Source organism: Lipotes vexillifer, unplaced genomic scaffold (genome assembly GCF_000442215.2).
Source record: "Lipotes vexillifer unplaced genomic scaffold, Lipotes_vexillifer_v1.1 scaffold414, whole genome shotgun sequence".
Taxonomy (NCBI): domain Eukaryota; kingdom Metazoa; phylum Chordata; class Mammalia; order Artiodactyla; family Lipotidae; genus Lipotes; species Lipotes vexillifer.
Genome location: NW_006782864.1, coordinates 1171891 through 1191569, shown reverse-complemented (window position 1 = coordinate 1191569; position 19679 = coordinate 1171891). Strand labels below are relative to the sequence as shown.

Sequence of the window (19679 nt, the reverse complement as noted above, 5' to 3'; positions counted from 1 at the left end):
TTCCTGCTGTATTTTCAGCACCTAGAAGAATATCTGACACATAATAGGCCCTCATTAAATCTCATTTGAATGAATGGTTTTCAAGTGCCTGTATGTCTGGTGTATGAATAATGTACATGGGCATTAGGCCACCTAGCTGCTTGGATGTCTTTTTCATATCTAGATTTATGACTGTCTTCCTAGATTAAGGGTTCAATAATTTGAACATTACCAAAGTAACCACACAATAGTTTAGCAGGTGTTTTTTTTAGCTCAACAGTAGCTTTTATGTTTGACAAGAGGAGGCATAACTGGTTATTTGTTACAAGGATCCTGAGTTTCACTTGATACTGAGATAATGCTTTTCTTTCTTTGTAGTCCATCTGCTGCAAGGAAGTTTGTAGATGAAGGAATTAAGACATTAGAAGGTGAGTCTGTACAGTGGGTCACTAATTTCAGGTCAGATATAGTCCTGAAGGACCATGCTCTAACATGGAATTTGAAAAACCCTTTCTCAATTAGTAGAAATGAATGGTAAGATTTTCTTTTTAACTCTACAGTAGAGAACAGATATAAAGTATAGTTTATATTCCCATTTTAAACATGTTTTGGTCTATAATTTAGAAAAAAATCAAGAAGAACAAGAAGTGGCTTCTTGGTTTAAAGGCAATGATTTATTTGTAGATTTTTAGACGATTTTTAAATTGCTTTTGTTTCTTTAATAAAATTCTAGACCGTAAAGTCCTATACATTCAGCCTAAAAGCCAAGTTATGTATATTGAGAAAAATTCTGTTAAGAGACTTGCAATGCTTTTTGAAGGGATTTTTGCTTTCAAAGAAGTGATAAAAATAAAAGTCAAGTAATTATAAAACATTTTCCTTAAACCTAATATAACAATCTTTTAAATATAATTTATCTCTTCATGCTTTCAAGGGTGTATACTATATGGATTCATTACAGCACATCTGTGGCACTTGGGGATTAATATTTGTGGGCTCAACTATTTATAAGCAACCCAGATGGTCAGGTGGACAGATTTTGGAGACTGACCTGGGTTTGAATCCAGTCTCCACTCCTTTATTAAAATAGTTGACTGTGGGGGCTTCCCTGGTCGCGCAGTGATTGAGAGTCCGCCTGCCGATGCAGGGGACACGGGTTCATGCCCCGGTCCGGGAAGATCCCACATGCTGCGGAGCAGCTGGGCCCGTGAGCCATGGCCGCTGAGCCTGCGCATCTGGAGCCTGTGCTCCGCAACGGGAGAGGCCACAACAGTGAGAGGCCCGCGTACCGCAAAAAAAAAAAAAAAAAAGTTGACTGTGATATTTCAGTCTCTCAGCTACAAAATGGTATCATAATATCTCTGTCATATGATTTAATGCAATAATGTATGTAAAAGACTTAGCAGGGTGCTTGGTACCTAGTAAGTACTTAAAAATAGTAACTGACTCTTAAAAGGCATGATTAATTAGTAATATTATTAACTTGAGAATTTGTGTGAATCACATAGCTAGAGAATGAATTGTTCTATATATGCATCTCAGAGAGGGTTTGTGCTTTTCTGCTTGTGGCATATATAATTTACCTGAGTGAAATATTGGTTAAAGAGGTCAAGAGTTTGTTTCTCAAAGGTATTCTTTGCATCCCTTGGGAGTGTCAAGGATCTACTGTGGTGGTTTTACATTATTTCACCATTCACAGATATGTAATATAATAGCTGTCGGTATCCCTCTCTCTGTATATAACAAACTCAATATTTCTGTGGCATTTTCGGTCATATACCTTAGTGTTTTCTGTGTGCACACAATTATGAGAAATATTACGTGCTTATTTTTAATAATAAAGGTGCTTATTTTTCTCCATTTTATGTCTTCAGAGAGAATTTATGTTTGTGAATATAAGGGTGACCATAGGAATTGCTTGTGAAGCATACTTATCTTGCTGTTTCTTTAACAGGGCTCACTCCTGTGCCTGTACCCACTAAAGGACCACCCAGATGGGACTCGGTCACTTTCAATTTAAGATATTACAGTTTTCTTGATTAAAAAAGTGATAATGCTACCTCTCCTTTCAATGGGATTTTTAGCATAGTGCCTGCACAAATCGCTACTCAATAAATATTAATCCAGTGAAGGAGTGAATGAACAAATGAACAGTATGAATGAACTTCTCATGCTGCTATTAACCGTAAATTAAGCAATATAGGTTCTTAGAAGGCGCATTTTGCTATACTCAGTGAAGTTTGGTATGATCCTGGTATGTTTTATCTACTGTTCTATGTAGCTATAATTGAAATTTTGATTCAGTAAATAAAAATGATTATGCAGTCACTGTTGGGTTTTACTATTGACTTGAAGAATCACTTTTATCTAGTTCTTAATATCTGAAAGTTTTTTCATTTTCTTTTCAAAGTCATTTCAGTGTGTTTTCCAGGTAGTTCTTTGAAAAAAAGGATCACTGAAATTAGCATTTTTTTTCAAAAATGTTTAAATCAGCATCTCAACTTTATTTATCTTCTATACAGATCTCAGAAAAAATGAAGATAAATTGAACCATCATCAGCGAATTGGGCTAAAGTAAGATAGCAGATTTCCTTTTGACACTTGAAATGTAAAAGTAAAATTTTTTATAGCCATTCTTCCGTACACCATAAGTCTTCAGACTTAGCTAAACACAGCCATTTTACTAATCAGAAATGCTACGATTTGTTGCAGACTCCTGTAGAGAATAAGCCTGTATTCACACGTGTTTTTTTACTGCCTTCTAGTTTGTTTGCTTGTTTTGAGTATATCCCACATTCCCTTGACTTTAGCTGGGAACTTCCCCTTAAAATACATAGAACTGAGGGCCTCAGTCAGTCAGGGTGTTTATTTCCTGCTTACATTGTAGAAAGCACTGCCTCTGAGGTTAGGATATAAACAGGTTCAGTGTAGCTCTTAAGAAGTTTAGAGTCTACCTGAGAAGACGGGACATGACCATGAAACACTAAATGTTTTTAAAAAGGAAAAGGAAGAAAACCCAGACACCTAAATACCAGAATAGGAATAACTAGTAGACGTGTCATCTGTCAGCATGGGTAATTACTTTGTCAAGTGCAAGATACAGACCCCCCCTTCTGACTGATTATTTACAGCACGTAGTGTACATGCATAAGCATGTATCTCCTCTGGTCTTAGGTTGTCTTGTTGGCCATTCAGTCCTAATAACCTCCTGAACTTTCCTGTTGATGCCTTACCACAATATTTTAAAACTTACACTGCCTTTCCAAAACTCTGAATCAGTAAAAGATCAGGATGGTGTAGTTCTCACTCTCCTTGCATTTACATAGTTACATAGTAAATGGAGATCTTCTGAAGAACTTGCTTGTTGTGAGAATTGGTTTTGAACAGGCACTTTATCATTCTTAGATGTTATTTAATACTAAGATAGTATATATATATATATATATACACATATATATATATATGTATATATATATATATATATATATTTTTTTTTTTTTTTTGCGGTACACGGGCCTCTCACTGTTGTGGCCTCTCCCGTTGCGGATGCACAGGCTCAACAGCCATGGCCCACGGGCCCAGCTGCTCCGCAGCATGTGGGATCCTCCCAGACCGGGGCACGAACCCGTGTCCCCTGCATCGGCAGGCGGACTCTCAACCACTGCGCCACCAGGGAAGCCCCCTAAGATAGTATTTTTAATAGCCTTATTGAAATATCATTTCATATACCAAGTAATTCACCCACTTAAAAGTGTGCAATTCAGTATTTTTTTATATTCACAGAATTGTGCAACCATGACTATAGTCAATTTTAGAACATTTTTGTTATCCCCCAAAAAGCCCAAACCCATTAGCCATCACTCCTCATTTCTTCCCAACTGCCCTTCCCTCCCCCAGCCCCTGGCAACCACTATTCTACTTTCTGTCTCTATAGATTTGTCTATTCTGGATATTTCATGTAAATGAAATCATAATATATGGTCTTTTGTGACTGACTTCTTTCACTTAGCATAATGTTGTCTCGGTTCATCCATATTGTAGGATAATATTTTTAAATACAAGTATTTTTCAGGATTTAAGAGCAATAAACTGTAATCCCTGGATTTGCCAGTAGGGAGCAGTCTAACTTGGAACCGTATTAACTTAAATATATTTATTTACTCTTGGAATGTGAATGCGAAGTTTATTTAAAATAAGTTTGGATGGAATATCTGGAATATCACAAAGCATGACACTTAAGGATTTTGATCCAAGTTAAGGAATAAACGTCTCCCCACCCCCCCAATTTTACTCTTGTCGTAATGAATTTTAGTCTTGATTTTTGAAAGATCTGCTTGTATAAGGACACTTGATAAAGTAGGCAGTTTAATTTCTAAGATTCAAATTTCGCAAAAAATCTTTTGTCTACTTATTCTGTCTTTATAGATATTTTGAGGACTTTGAGAAAAGAATTCCTCGTGAAGAGATGTTACAAATGCAAGTAAGAGTGTGCTGAATTGTATTCTTTGATTAGAATTGAGAATGTCAATTGGTGAAAAGCCATTTTTAGAATACTGACTTAATTTTTCTTCTATTAGGATATTGTACTAAGTGAAGTTGAAAAAGTGGATTCTGAATACATTGCTACAGTCTGTGGCAGTTTCAGAAGAGGTAACATACTTCCTAAGCTTAGGTTATTCATGCCTTGATGTTAAAATTGCCTAATGTATATGAAAAACATGGATTAAGAAGATGTAATTTGTGTTACTTTATAGAATTACTAATATCTAGTAGTATTAGCTAAATTTATTTGTTTATAACTGGGAATATAAATTAGAGGAAATTCATCCTGATTTTATTATAGGATGGGTTTTTTTGATGACTAGTTCTAATAAAATTATTATAAAATAATTTTAGGTATATTAAATGCTAATAGTGGTTATCTGGCTAGATGCTAGTGAAGCCGTGAGTAGTTTTTCTGTTTGTTGTTTTACTTTATTTAATTTTCTAAGTTTTCTCTGTTGGATCTAAGTTTAATGTCTCAGAGACATCAGCTCAGAACCAGTTCTCAAAACAACCAGGTTCTTCAGAAGATCTTGATTTACTATGTGAATGTGAACAAAGTGAGAACCACACAATCCTGGTCTCTTACCGGCTCAAAATTTTGGAAGGGTAACCTAAATTTTAAAATATTATCTTAAAAAATTGAAATAGAACTTTATTTAAAACCTTGAAATAGATGTCTGACTGAATCTCTGGTCACCTCTGGAGTTTTGCTTAGGAAGTGGTAATAGTAGCTGGGCAGCTGCTATAAGAACCTAGCATTCTCTTTTTTTTTGCGGTACGCGGGCCTCTCACTGTTGTGGCCTCTCCCGTTGCGGAGCACAGGCTCTGGACGCGCAGGATCAGTGGCCACGGCTCACGGGTCTAGCCGCTCCGCGGCATGTGGGATCTTCCAGGACCGGGGCACGAACCCGTGTCGCCTGCATCGGCAGGCAGACTCTCAACCACTGTGCCACCAGGGAAGCCCCAAGAATCTAGCATTCTTATCTATGGTACCATAATAGTAATTGTTACCAGTACTCATTAAGTGAATTCATTCATAAGAGTTGAAATGAATTTTCTGATTAACCTTTGCAGAATTAGAGCATATTGTTTAATTTGAGATTTTAAATATTTAGTGTTGATAGATATATTTTAAAGGTATATTTAAATGTTATTTTTATTCAATATTGAGTAGCTACTTAGGTACATTTTTAATAATATTTAACCAATTGTATGCAACATATATCTAACATCAATTACTGTTGTTATCCCAGATTCTGCTGTTTACATCAATATACCTGAATAGTTGGACAGAAAATTGAACTCTTTTAACTAATTCTGAATATGAAGCACAGTGAAATAGAAAGTTAGGCTGTAAGAAGTAAGACTCTTCTATGTGTGTCATCACCTTGGTTCTGTGTTTGCCTAATTGATAAATTTACAAGGAGAATTCCATACATATTTTTTGCTATCATAGGTGCAGAGTCCAGTGGCGACATGGATGTTCTTCTGACCCATCCAAGCTTTACCTCTGAGTCAACCAAACAGGTACCTCAGAATTTATAAGCAAATGTGATCGGTCTTACACAGCAGTGAATATAATTTTCTAAATGATAGTTGGATATTTTCAGAATGAGTTTTTGTTTTAATCTTTCTGAAAGTCAGTTGAAGTGTTTTGTACTGACTGAATTCTTTGAGAGGCAAAGTAAGCTGTTGGAAGGGATACGCATTGTTTGTCCACAAAGAATTGGCAGGACAGTCTAGCATTTGAAAGAGATGAAATTTAGTAAAATACTTCCAGAATTATTTATTGTCTATCAAGAAACTTAAGCTCTGTTAGAAGACCCATGAAGGCAAAATGCTTTTGATTTTGGAATATATACCTTTTAAAGATGAAGCAGGTAACTTTTTGTTCAATGAAACAGATAAAGACAAATGATGTCTCTTTGGGGGTATCATGATATTGGTGAAAAGTGGTGGTTTCATTTGATAAGATGAATTTTCTGTAAGAAGAAAAAGTACTCAGAACATAGGAAAACTAGGCATTTCTGCATAGAGCATCAGAAAGCTCATTTTAAAAATGCTCTCTTGCTGTAACAGAGTAATTGCTTTTTTTCTTATTCCCTAATTATGATTCTATAGCCAAAGCTGTTACATCGTGTTGTGGAGCAGTTACAAAAGGTCCATTTTATTACAGACACTCTGTCAAAAGGGGAAACAAAGTTCATGGTAAGTACTCACTTGAGTTAACACATTTAAAAAAAAACTGTGGAGACTGTCCAGTAACCATTCTGAGTGTGACCTCACTGTAGCTTAGTGTCACGGTCAGTAAATAGGACATCCTAGACCTTAGAGGAGATATATTCTCTAATCTGAGAATATTTTAGTAAAGAGGGTTTTTTTGTTGTTTTTTTTTTTTTTTAATTTATTTGGTTGTGTCAGGTCTTAGTTGCTGCAGGTGGGCTCCTTAGTTGCAGCTCAAGGGCTCCTTAGTTGTGGCATGCGAACTCTTTGTTGCAGCATGCATGTGGGATCTAGTTCCCGGACCAAGGATCGAACCCTGCATTGGGAGTGTGGAGTCTTAACCACTGTGCCACTAGGGAAGTCCCAGTAAAGAGTTTTGTTCTAAATTCCCCACTTGGAAATAATCTCTGCCATTGGAATAGGTAATTATGCATAATCTGCTGTTTTTTAAATATTCATAATGACTTTAATACGTTATATTTTTTTCCCTAAAATAACAAATACTCTTTGACTCAGAATATATTAATAAGTGAGATTAGAATTGTCTGAAGAGTATTAATCTGTTACAAGACCAAAGAAAGAAGGCATCAGGGTACGTGATAGAACGTCCAGGGGAAGAACCATGCTGTGTGAAGGGGGCTCATAGAGGGGGCACCTGTGGAGTTGTCCCAGTGAAACCCACTGTGATGGACCGTCAAAGTCCTGTGTTCTTCCTGGGGGATTAAGACTTGAGGATTCAAGACAAATAGCAAATGGATTAAAAACATTAATAAATGGTCCTGTATAAAAACCGAAGGCAAACAGAAGTCTAGGGCTAATGTAATAAAGGCTTACATTTATCTGCTGCTCACTTAAATACAGCATTTGGGTGCTCTTTTCTCCATGCCCCCCTTTTCCTAAGTCATGTGACAGAAAGGAAAGAGACTATGCTTTTGGAGCATGGACATGCTAAAATTAGCAAGAGTCTCACTGTGTAGATTTGACAGTCTTAGCCAAAAGTAGAAGAAGATGGTTGAGATAGATAATTGAATTACCATGTCATTCAGAAAATGGAACGGTGGTTGCCAGGGCATGGGCGGGGCAGCAGGGAGATGGGGAGTGAGTGTTTATGGGGACAGAATGTCAGTTGGGGAAGATGAAAAAGTTCTGAAGACGGATGGTGGTGGTAGTTGCCCAACAGTGTGAATGTACTTAATGCCACTGAACTGCACACTTAAAAAGGGTTAAAGTGGTATATTTTATGTTATGTGTATTTAATTGTATATGCAAAAAACATGTCATTTGATTCAGCATGGTGATTTTAATGGGCTATGAAAGTATATTAACTAAGTTGTCACACTTTATCAATATTTTCAAAAGAACTTTGGGAAAGGTAAAAATAAAAATTCTAGTCAGTTTTTGAGAATTACATTTATGATCTGTTCTCCCTAGTCTGTCAGGTTTTGAGCTCTTACTCTATGCCCCAAAATATATGCACACATGAGATATTAATAAAAATAAGATTTGTATATGCCATATGAACATCCTTTTAAGTTTAGATTGACTTTAAATCACTCAAAATGAATGTGCATAAATCTTACATTTAAAGAACATTCAATCAGATAAAATTCTAAAAATCACGTGCTAGACAAGTTGGGTTGTTTTTTTTAAATAGTAGGAAAGTGTCCTGGTATGCCACCAGGGACCCCTTCTGGCCTGACTCTCTTCCTTCAGTAGTCATCTCTGTGAAAGCACTGGACTCTCTCCTGGGGAAGTGCAGCAGCTGTTTTCAGAGTTAGCCACCAGGAAGGTATTTACACAATAAAAAAGCAGAAGCATTTTTTTACAGTCTGAACAGTATTCTTCTGTGCCCAAAGAGATCCAGAGGAAAGACCTATAGAGGCTGTAGTAATCCAGCTAGCAAGAAAATAAGGAAAAATTACAAGCTGGTGGGCTGGGTGTAACCTGCAAAGGAAGGTGGGTAGCCAAGTATATGAACGTAAAGAGTTGCTGACATAGTGGAATTGGGTTATCCTAGTAGCTGCTCAAAGAAGGGAAGTTCTTTGTCTAGGAAGGTCAGAGGCAGCCAAATCCCAGTGATGCTGCAGAGTCGGCTGGTTCAGACCTCACAGTACATGTGGTGTGTGAAAGCCTAGGACCGCTCACCCATCCTAGGATACGGGCTGGGGTTGTGGAAGTCTTGGCTCTATCTTGCCTTCCGTTCTCTCGGTCATACCTGGCAGCACATGTACAGGTATTGCCAGAAAGGGAATCCTCCAAACCTCTTTCCAGAAGAAAACAGGTTAAAAATAAGAAAGCAGGCTCTTTGTTTGTTTTCAAAGTGTAGAAGACTTAGACCACAATAAGAGGCTAAGGCCTTTATGTTGTGACATAGGAATCCATCTTAGTGGATGGTCTGTGTATAAAGTTTGTATACTGTACATGTAGTCCATGTATTTACTGAAGCTTAGAAAATGCCATGTTTGAGCTGCTGTTTTGACATTTATAATTAGTATTTGTTAGGATGAGAAGCACTCCAGGTCAACTTTCAAATCATTTTATTTTGGAGGCAATAAGAAGTGATTTGTGTCTTGTTGCAAACACGGTGGGTGTTGGTATGTTGCATCGTAGGAAAGTAGACTTGGATACGGAGGCTTTAAGATCTTTTGGTTCCATTACCAATTTGTTGTGTGACGTTGACAAGTTGCTTTACTTCTCTAAGGCCTTAATTTTCTTATTTATAAAATGATATCTTTTTTTGTTGTTGCGGTATGTGGGCCTTTCACTGTTGTGGCCTCTCCCGTTGCGGAGCACAGGCTCCGGACGTGCAGGCTCAGCGGCCATGGCTCACGGGCCCAGCCGCTCCACGGCATGTGGGATCTTCCCGGACCGGGGCACGAACCCGCGTCCCCTGCATTGGCAGGCGAACTCTCAACCACTGCGCCACCAGGGAAGCCCTAAAATGATATCTTTGCCCTCTGTCAAAGGACTGTTATGCAGATCAGATTAAGTAATATGTGTGGAAACGTTGAAGGGTTTGTACAAATATCTTTTGAAGATACTGTATCTTCAAAGAGTTGCGCAGTGTTATACTAGTATAATACATAATAATAATATAAAAAATAATGTATTTCTATTTGGAAATAGATCAGTTGGAAGAAGGTAGTAACCTGGAAAGAATTAAATTGGGGAACAGAAAAAGGGATAGAAAGAGAGAAGATGGTGCTATGAAAAAACAAAGTGGGGAGAATGTCAGTAGGAATGAGAAGGTGTATTCAGTCAATTCACCAGATACATACTTAGCATCTACTACATTCCAGGCTCTGCTCTAGGAGAATAGGATAGATTAGTGAATTTAAGTAGAACTTTTTTTTTTTTTTTTTTTTTTTTTTGCGGTACGCGGGCCTTTCACTGTTGTGGCCTCTCCCGTTGCGGAGCACAGGCTCCGGACGCGCAGGCTCAGCAGCCGTGGCTCACGGGCCCAGCCGCTCCGCGGCATGTGGGATCTTCCCGGACCGGGGCACGAACCCGTGTCCCCTGCATCGGCAGGCGGACTCTTAACCACTGTGCCACCAGGGAAGCCCTAAGAAGAACTTTTATTTGAGGGTATGGGAAGGGACTGCTGCTTAACAATGAACATATTAAGTAGGTAAAACGTTAAGATAATAAGTATTATTTTTTAAAAAGAAAGGGAGTGCAGGAGACGGTATTAAAGAGTACGGTCTTATTGAGAAGATGAGACCTGGGGAAAGACTTGAAGTAAGGAAGTTAGGCAGGCAGGTCTCTGCGGGGAGAGAGAGGCAGGCAGGAGTCAGGGTAGTGACCCTGAGCACATGAACACGAGCAGAGATCACCAAAGGAGTTAAGATCTCTAGGTTTCTGAAAGGAAATTGGCTGCAAAATGAATTCAGCTTATGAAGTGGAGTAAACTCCACTCCATATCGATCCACTTGATTTCAGAACATCTTGTTGCTATAAGCACTGACTAAATAGTTTTAAAGATATGACCATTTGTGTGTTTTTTAACTTATCTTCAAACATGAATTCTCTTAAACTAATAGTAATCAAAGCTTAGGAAAGCCAGGGTTATTCCAGCTCTTCTTGTAAACTCAGGGTCTTTAGTTAATTGAACTATTCTTCCTGTGAATATAATAACATTTGGAAGAAAAACCAATTTCCCCTGCATTTAGATGCCTTTTTACTTTATATATGGTGAGTAACACGCAAATTTTAGCGTTTCGTGAAGGTTTGACCTCGGAGGATGATTTTCTGTGAAATATCTACAGCGAGGATTCACAGGACAATAGAAGATACCTTGGCTACACTGGGGAAATGAAAGAGGCTTTATTTCAGACAGTCAGCATGAAGCGACCTAACTGAAATGCCAAACAAAACTAATCCACTCAATTGAATAAAGAATTTACAGTAATACAAATAAAGAATTTACAGAGAATACAGTAATTTCTCTTTTTACAGAAAAGAGAAATTCTTTAACATTAGCACTTCAGAAAAAGTGCAGGAAATAAAATTAGCCTTGAGGAAAGGAACAAAGCCATTAGATGAAGTCCTATTACTGATGTGACAAACAGAAAGATCATTGCCTGGGGGTTCAGACATCCAGATCTGCAAGGTAATGCCTCATGGTAATTCCATTTGAAGGCTGAGTTGGAACTTGTTAGTGCCTAAGAAGGTAGGTTTCATATTTGAAGATAAACAGATTTCATTAATCTCTCAGGAATAGGAGTTGCTAAAGAAAATACCCATTTTAGATTTTAGATTTTGATTTTTCTATGTTGCTGAGTGAAAAGTATGTCTTTTAGTGACGTGTGTACCAACTCGACTGCTCTTTAGGACCAGAAACCTGTCACTTGTGTAGTTTTCTTAGAATGTGGCATTTGAAGCTTTAGATTTGAAATTTGGTGAGGTTTGTATTTCTTTTTACATATTTATGCATTGCCACCCAGTCCATAAACTGTCCCCATTTTCCTGGAAAAGGAAAAGATAACAAAACAGACCTTGATAATTATTGTTTAAAAACTGCAGAAGTATTAAATGAAAACTCACCTGTAGAGAAGGAAGAAAACGATCCTCTAATTTTCTTACCTTTTAAATTTTTCTTAATTTTCCTCTCTCTGTCTTTTCTGATTTCTGGGAGACTTCCTCAATTTCAACTTCTTCTGCTTCTATCATATTTTAAATTTTGATTTAAATCTTTTCCTTGTGTTTTCTCTTTCTGTAGAATTCTGTCCTTATCTCATGGATAAAAATCTGTGATCTGAGAATATTACTGATAGCTTTTGTGTCTGTTTTCTTCTCCCTGAATAATCATTGTTTCTTCCAAGTTGCTTTTTTCTGTTTGTTTTGGTCTCTGTCTTTCGCTCTTTCCTTGATTAGCTTCTCTTGTTTAGAGTCACACAAAAGCCAGACCCTCATAACCGGAACCCTTGCCTGCTGTTTCATGTGGTTCTTTAGTTATCATGAAGCACAGGAGGAAGACAGGGATAATATATAGTGCATAGAAAAGCTACTAAGTTACAAGTGCTCACAATTCTAAAACTGCCTCCATTTAAAGCAAAAATAACTTCACAGTTAACAGTATTTGATTAGAATTAAGCCTTAAGTTTAAAAAAATCTTTAAACATTATTTTTAAATATACGTTTTAGGGTGTTTGCCAGCTTCCCAGTAAAAATGATGAAAAGGAATATCCACACAGGAGAATTGATATCAGGTATTACTCAAAATTTGTTGCTGACCTATTAGCTTTTCCCTTCTTTTCCCCTTTTCCCCCTCCCTCTGTATGTCTTGGAATTTGCATAAATGTCTAAGACCCCTTTTCATTCCAAAGTGCCATGTGTCCCTGCAATAGACAATGTTTAGCCTGAAAGTATGTAAAGAATAATGACTGTCTACAGAATCTACTTTATTATCTCTAGGTTCACCGTGGTGTCTTCTGCAGCTCAAAGTAGATCCTGCCTGGGGAGAGTTGGTTGTAACAAGTGATACTGCTTTGCATTTGTCCACACCTCTTGCAGAGCATAGTTTACTGAAACCTCAACTAACTGCAAGGTTGAGGTCATTTGAATGGTCTACCTAATGATGGTGTCCTCTTCAGTTATTGGACCACACAGACTTGTTTTGTGCCTTAATGATTTTAAGAGTACTATTTTTGCTAAATTGGAAATATGTAGTAAAAGATTGGTGAATCGTTTATTGGTTGTAGGTTGATACCCAAGGATCAGTATTACTGTGGTGTCCTCTATTTCACTGGGAGTGATATTTTCAATAAGAATATGAGAGCTCATGCCCTAGAAAAAGGCTTCACAATCAATGAATACACAATCCGTCCCTTGGGAGTCACTGGTGAGTATTTTTGTCTGCATTAGAGATAATCCCAGTCATCTGGATATTTTGGTTTAGCAACTTTGGTTTTTCTTAAAAGCCTTTCAGTAACCTGTGCCAGTTAATTGCAGTTTCTTTGGTACTGTTAGTCCCTCAGGCAACAAAAAAAGCTTTAATCCATAGGTGCTCCCAGGCCCTCAGTTGAAGGCCCATGATGAAAAGATTCATTTATTTCCAGCTCTATTAGAATGGATTAAATTCTTTCTACCTCTGATGGTCAGTAAATAATCTTATTGATCTAAAGTGTTTTTGTTTTCTTAAATGTATCTCCAAGACTTCCAAAGAACCCAGGTATTTTTGCTGTTAGTGCCAGGCCAAACTTGGTAGCTTTGGCCCCAAGCTTTTAAAGTTTAAAGAGTAAAAATTGCTTAATCTCTGTTTTATAGATCTTGTTAACATTCCACAATATACTGTGTGGTTTACTATTCTCTTCTAGGAAGATGAAGATTTTGTCTTTTTGTCCTAAAAGTGTTTTTCATCCCTGGTAGATGAGGGCTGTGCTTCTCACATGTCAATGTGTATACAAACCATGTGAGAAGCTCGTTAAATGCAGATTTTAATTCAAGGGCCTTCTGCACTGCCAGTAATCTGCCAGGTGGTACCAGTACTGCTAGTCCGGGGACCGTATTTTGAGTTGCAAAGGAACTCACTAGAGTATTTTCTCTAATACGGTGGAGATCCAGCAGACAGAAAAATCATGGATTAGGGCCACTTCAGATGGCCAGAGTTGGGGTACTGAGGTTCTTTGTGTAGCGCTGGTAATGTGTGTGGCAAAGCACAGACACAAGCTCACGGGGGAGGGGGAGGGCGGTCAATATCTTTTTTTTTTTTTTTGAGTGGCTTGGGGACTATTTTCTTTTTCCTCTGAAAGTGAGTCCTGTGTAGCTCTCAGTCCTGAAACCTCTAAACTCCAGAACTGGTTCATGAGGAAGGTTCTGTTCTCCCTCCTTGCAGGAGTTGCTGGAGAGCCGCTGCCCGTGGATAGTGAGAAGGACATCTTTGACTACATCCAGTGGAAATACCGAGAACCCAAGGATCGAAGTGAATGAGGCCCATCCTCCCCGGCACAGCCCAATAGGTCTTAATTTATTTCTTAACCTTTGCTACGTAAGGGTCTGTGGTGTTTTTAAATAATTGTTTCTTCATGCTGTAGCTTGCATTAGTCAATAAAACCTCTTGTACTATTATCAGATGATCTTGTGCTTATTTTATTAGCAAATATGTTTAAATTTATATATTCTGTTCATGATCACACTTTACTAAGGGTCAGTGGAGAGGAGTAAGAGATGAGATAACAAATCTTAAATGGGAATTTTTGTTTTCTCATTTTCTGCCCTTATGCTATAAACCACATTACCTCATTACCTTTCCTCCTATTTACTGATTGTAAATTAGTCAATTAGGCAAGCCTTTGGAAGAAGGTTCAATCTTTTTTAGAGACTTTTTCTATGCTTGGCCCATATGTGATTTTGTAACATATACTTATAACCTAATTCCAAGAACAGGTGTGTGGTTTATCTCTTAAATGAAATCTGTAACAGTTGATTGTAATCCATCAGAAAGAGCTTCCCTAATTAAAACCACTTTTAATATGTACCCATATGTATAAAATATGGTCTCTTATACTTTGAACAAAGATTTTACTTTTTTTTGCCCTAGTTTTCTTCCAATATAACTTTTAAGTTCAGATGGTCAAAATGTATAAGTAAAAGCACTCCTTAAAAGCCCTAGCTTTGAAATATAAAAATTAAATACAAAATATAGGAAGTTCTCAAATGGTTAAGTAAAGCTATTGAAAACAAAATAATGTAAAAATGCTTTGTAACTTGCAGTGGGCTATACAAACATAAGATACTACCTTTTGAATCTTACTTCTTTATTAACCAAGTTATTTTGTAGCAAAACGGTATTTCCCTTCCAAGACATAAGTGATTATAAACACTGGGGGTTTTAAGGAAAAATAAAGTATTTGCTGTGATAATTTTCCCTGCCTACTACTGTCAGGTACCATAACTTCACCAGAAATTATGTAAAGATTTATTTGAACTAACTGAATCACTAGATCAAAGTTACATTTGTTATAGAATCACATCACTTTTCTGCAGAAATAGACAACAAGCCCAAACTAGTTTCCATTCATCACAAGGCAGCTTCTCCAGCTCAGTCTGTTTCACTTACTACAAGATTTGATTTTAAGAGTTGTTTGTACGGGAAGATTTTTAAATTCTTGTCTGAGACTTCTGCTGGAAGACGTGCAGCCGTTTAGATTTTCTGGCCACACTCTTAACCGTGAGTGTTGATTTCCAGTCGCCTGACTTCAACATGATGGTCCAGGACCACAGTCACAGCACTGGAAGATTTCTGGAGCTTGCGTGGTAACTTTGTGCGCTCTCCTAGAGCAGACCTGTCCCTCCAATGGGACCGGTTTACAAATTTTAGTCCAAAAATGATGAGCACAGCAAAGTCCAGGTCCACAGTCGAAAGTTCTAAGACAGCTTTCTCCCTCTTGTCCTGTAACGAGATTGATACGGGCTTTAGTAATAAGCAGGGGGAATGGTGGCTTGTGAGGGCATGACTGGGCTAGGGCGTGGGGTGTAGGATAAGGTCGCAAAGTAAAGATAGAACAGCATGCCTGGCTCCTGGGCTGAAAGCAGCAATGGAGTGGACATCTCTGTCTTCCCAAACAGAATTTACTGCTTTATAAAGTTAAAACATTTATTAAAGAAAGATGGGATTTCCAGTCTTGAGACGTGAAATAAGTATCACTTATCAGTGTTTTATTAAATGGGATTTGTACTGACCCAAAGAGAGACCACTACTTACACAGGGGGCAATTAGCCGTCTTCAACAAACAAGAATGGCCAGTTCACCACCTTCAAAATCCTAGCTGCTTTATGTCAAAGATTGGAATTTGAGACTATAATTTTGTAAGAAGCATCTTAGTGAAGTTTGTATTTTGTCCGAGAATGAAAAGCTATTGCATCTATGTTCATCTCTCTTTTATTTTGTATTCTGAGGATCTAGAAAGGGAAATTGCTATTTGTTAAATTATAGGCTGTAAAAAGATGTGCATATAAAATTTAATTAAACAATTAAAAGCTTTCTTGCTAATCAGCCCGTTATTATAGCTATTCCCCGTCCTCTTGGCCTGCCAACTACCTTGTGCTCTTCCCCCCATGATCTCCATAGCTGTTTACGGAAAGAGATTGGAAATAGGACATGCTCCCTAGGTGTATCCGGGGTGGAGAGGCATAATATATATATATATATATATATATATATATATATATATATGTATTTATATATGCTTAGAATGCTGCTGTTACCCTTACTGCCTTGTGATTTTTTTAATATTTGGCTTCCTCTTGGGTTTGTTTTCCTGAATTGGGTGCTCAGTTGTTCCTTGTATATCTGTGTCGTCTTGGTCATCGATCTGCCTCTCCAGTATTGGGGTTGCATCTTCCATTGCAGTGCAAACATCTGAGAGACAAGCAGGTGGAGTTAGAGGATGAGAACCACAGACAGGCTCATTATCAGACTGTCACAGGGTTTGGCAGTACTTCCTCCTTCAGTTTCTGTATAACTTTCTAGATTTCCAGGACACAGGCACTAAATATTTACATCTCACATATGGCAAAGCAGGTGCTTAAGTAATTAATGGAATCTAAGTGAAAACAGAAGAACTTGAAAGATTCCAACTTGAACCCTTGCTTTAAAATCATCTCCAAGTTGCTGGCAAGAGTTGTTGCGGGGAAAGAAACTATTTTGCTGCATCAGGAAGAGGCAGCTGCGGAGAACCACTTTGGAGCCTTTAGAGAGTGCCTGTCATGGAATACCCTAGTCTAAGAGACCCGGATGCTGCGTCTGCTCTTTGGGAGCACTGCAGTCCTGCAAGTCTTCATGCTGACTCACCATTCACGCAGAGCGTCCCCAGGCAGCACACGGCAGCCCGCTGGCACCACCTCCGTAATCCACGACAGATAGCACAGGATGGCTTCTCATCCTGGGGTTTGAGGCAGAATTTTCTAGTGTTGCAGTCTTTGTCAGACATGCAGTGTGAACCCTGTAAAGAGAAGCTGTTGTCACAGGGCTAGGGAATCCGGCGAGATGTGAAGAGTTTTTATTCCAGGCAGGAGATGGAGAAAGCCAAAAAGAGAGGCACTTTAAACACTGAGGCAAACCTCAAGCAGCATCTTGACTTTTCACTAGAATTGGTTTTCTTTCGCAAAGGGGAGAGCAAATCACCAACGAAGAGACCTATGTGCTGCAAAGGTTATTTGTGTCTGAAAAATTGTCCTACTTTTAAACATAGAATTTCATCTTTTATGCTCTCTGTGAAAATGGAAGAAAATGTTTTCCCACGTGTGTCTTCGAGACGGTTATGAGATTTTTGATATGTATCTAGAAGCTCTAGATGCTGTGCGATAGTTTAAAGATGTGTTGGTGTTTGTGGCATCCCTATTTGACCGTTTTACTCCAGTGAATCACATCAGTCACCGTTTGCCAAGTAGGCCCCTCAGTGGGCCAACCCAACCATCCTTTGATTTCTAGTGATGTCTCATTTGCAGAGAAACAGATACCGAAGACTGATTTTTCTCATCTACGGTTGATGCTTTTACATACGTATATGAAACATTTCCTATAAAACAGTTCTGTGAAGTGAGAGGGTTGGCACGCAGCATGTAACTTCTGACTCCCATATTCCCTGGCTGTGTGGCCTTGGTTAAATTCCTCAGCGTCTCTGAGCCCATTTCCGCCATCTGTCATTAGGAGATGTGATAGCTGTCTCAAGCTCTGAGGAAGAGGAAATGAGATAGTATGTATAAAAGGCCTGGCACGTGGTGTATAGCTTTCTAAATGTTAGCTTACTCCCTGATTTATAGGTGAATTGATAGCCCTGAAATTCAGTGCCCTGAAAAGCCACTTGGCTCATCTGGTGAGTTAATGCTGAAGCGACTGTATTCTTCCAGGGTGCCTTCCACAGCCTCAGTCCGGCCCACCGCCTCGATGAGCTGCTTCAGATGCTCATCTGCGTGATGGCTTCACTTGAGCCCAGCGCCCAGCCCTCCTCCTCTACCGAGCGTTACCTTCCCGGCCCCTTGCGCATCCACAGAGCTCTTAATGTTGTTGACATCCAGAACCAGGGCTCCCGGGGGGCGCACAGCCAGCCGAGCTGCAGCAGCACCACCACCATCATCCTGGACCTTCTCAGCCCTCCCTGTGTCCTCCTCGAAGCTGGGCAGCTCTGAACCCACGATGGAGCTTTTGCCAAAATGGGAACTCGGCAAGTCGCCTGGGATTGCTTTTTCTGAAGGAGAAGCAAATCTTCATTGGAGGAAGGTGTGTGAAATCGGACGAGCGAGGTCTGACCGGCGGGTTCCCTCTGAAACTGTTTATAGACGTGCCCCCTCCTTTCTCTCCTCCTCCTTCCTCCTTCATTTCCTTCCTTCGTACCCCACACAGGCTCCAACAACTCCCCTCAAATCTGTTTGATCAATAGTACAAAACAAGGACTCAGTAGAGGGGGAGCAGAGGCAGGGCTGCAGCCGCTGCTCCTCCAGGGGTTGAACCCCTCTTAATTAGTGCATATCAAAGTCAGTTCAAAGGGCCAGCGGAAGAGCAGGATGTCTGTATCAAAAGCAGACTCTGATAATCACCTGCATTTCCTACCTTCAGTAATCCTGTGAGGGTGGAGGGAGTCTGCTCTAAGATCTGTTTTCACAGCTAGTTGTGCTCCAAGAAAGAATTAAACCTGTTAGCCAATACGCTCTGCGGGATGCCAAAAACTAATGAGTTACAAAAAATATACTGAGAAACTTTACACTGTGCTCAGATAGTGAAGACAGATAGAAAAGAGACAAAATGCCCCCTGAGTGTCTCTGGTATTCAGATGTAAAAATCCCAATAGCTTAAGAGCTGTGAATGTAACTGCACCTGTCGCGACTATATGTCAATTGGAAAATAATTCTCCTTAAAATGAAAATGGAACTGTTTGAAGTTAGGATTATTTAATTAGGAAGATAATGATTTATAAAAATTGCCTTTTTTTAGTGATAGGGACAACTGCAGAAAGCCCATTTTATATAGTTTTATACAATTTAATAGGAAGTTTAGGTGTATTTTATGAGAATGGATTTAATTTGTGTTGTATGATGTTGAAGTGACTTAAGCAGAACAGGCTCCAAGACTGTAACTCATTTCAGATGGGATTTCATGCATTTTCAAGTTTCCTAATTTGAATTTTAAAAAAATGCTTCATCCCTTTTTCTCTGATTTTTTTTTTTTTTTCCAGCCAGACTGTTAGCAAAGTCGAGTGATTTAAACATGTGCTTATCACTGCCTAAGTCCTTTAAGGGTAGATCTGGGTCCCAAAATCCCTTCATTGTTTGCTTTGTTCTCAGGGTAAATTCATCCCCATACCTGGGGTGTAAGGCGCCATTTAAAATCTACCAGTGCCTCTTATCTATGCCATCAATGGTAATCTTGGTGTTACTGGGTCTTCCTCCAAAACACCTGACATCAGTCCGTCAAGAGGTACCTGGACATTCTGTGC

General features: G+C 38.8%; 2 protein-coding genes across 2 annotated transcripts in view; one reads left to right on the top strand and one right to left on the bottom strand.

The window, feature by feature from the left end:
* POLB (DNA polymerase beta) overlaps window positions 1-14314 on the top strand; it is a 20454-nt gene extending 6140 nt beyond the window's left edge. Inside the window, exons 6-14 of the mRNA XM_007455470.1 lie at window positions 358-407; window positions 2502-2553; window positions 4405-4459; window positions 4557-4629; window positions 5981-6051; window positions 6646-6732; window positions 12391-12455; window positions 12948-13087; window positions 14081-14314. Of these exons, the coding sequence (XP_007455532.1) occupies window positions 358-407; window positions 2502-2553; window positions 4405-4459; window positions 4557-4629; window positions 5981-6051; window positions 6646-6732; window positions 12391-12455; window positions 12948-13087; window positions 14081-14175 (688 nt within the window). The 3' untranslated portion in view covers window positions 14176-14314. The remainder of the gene's footprint in view (window positions 1-357; window positions 408-2501; window positions 2554-4404; window positions 4460-4556; window positions 4630-5980; window positions 6052-6645; window positions 6733-12390; window positions 12456-12947; window positions 13088-14080) is intronic.
* A 1095-nt stretch (window positions 14315-15409) lies between these two features.
* Window positions 15410-18323, bottom strand: DKK4 (dickkopf Wnt signaling pathway inhibitor 4). Its single transcript, XM_007472209.1, is given in 6 exon segments — window positions 15410-15637; window positions 15950-15968; window positions 16459-16606; window positions 17039-17189; window positions 18214-18278; window positions 18281-18323. Coding segments are annotated over 6 exon segments (654 nt in total).
* Window positions 18324-19679: the final 1356 nt, after the last annotated feature.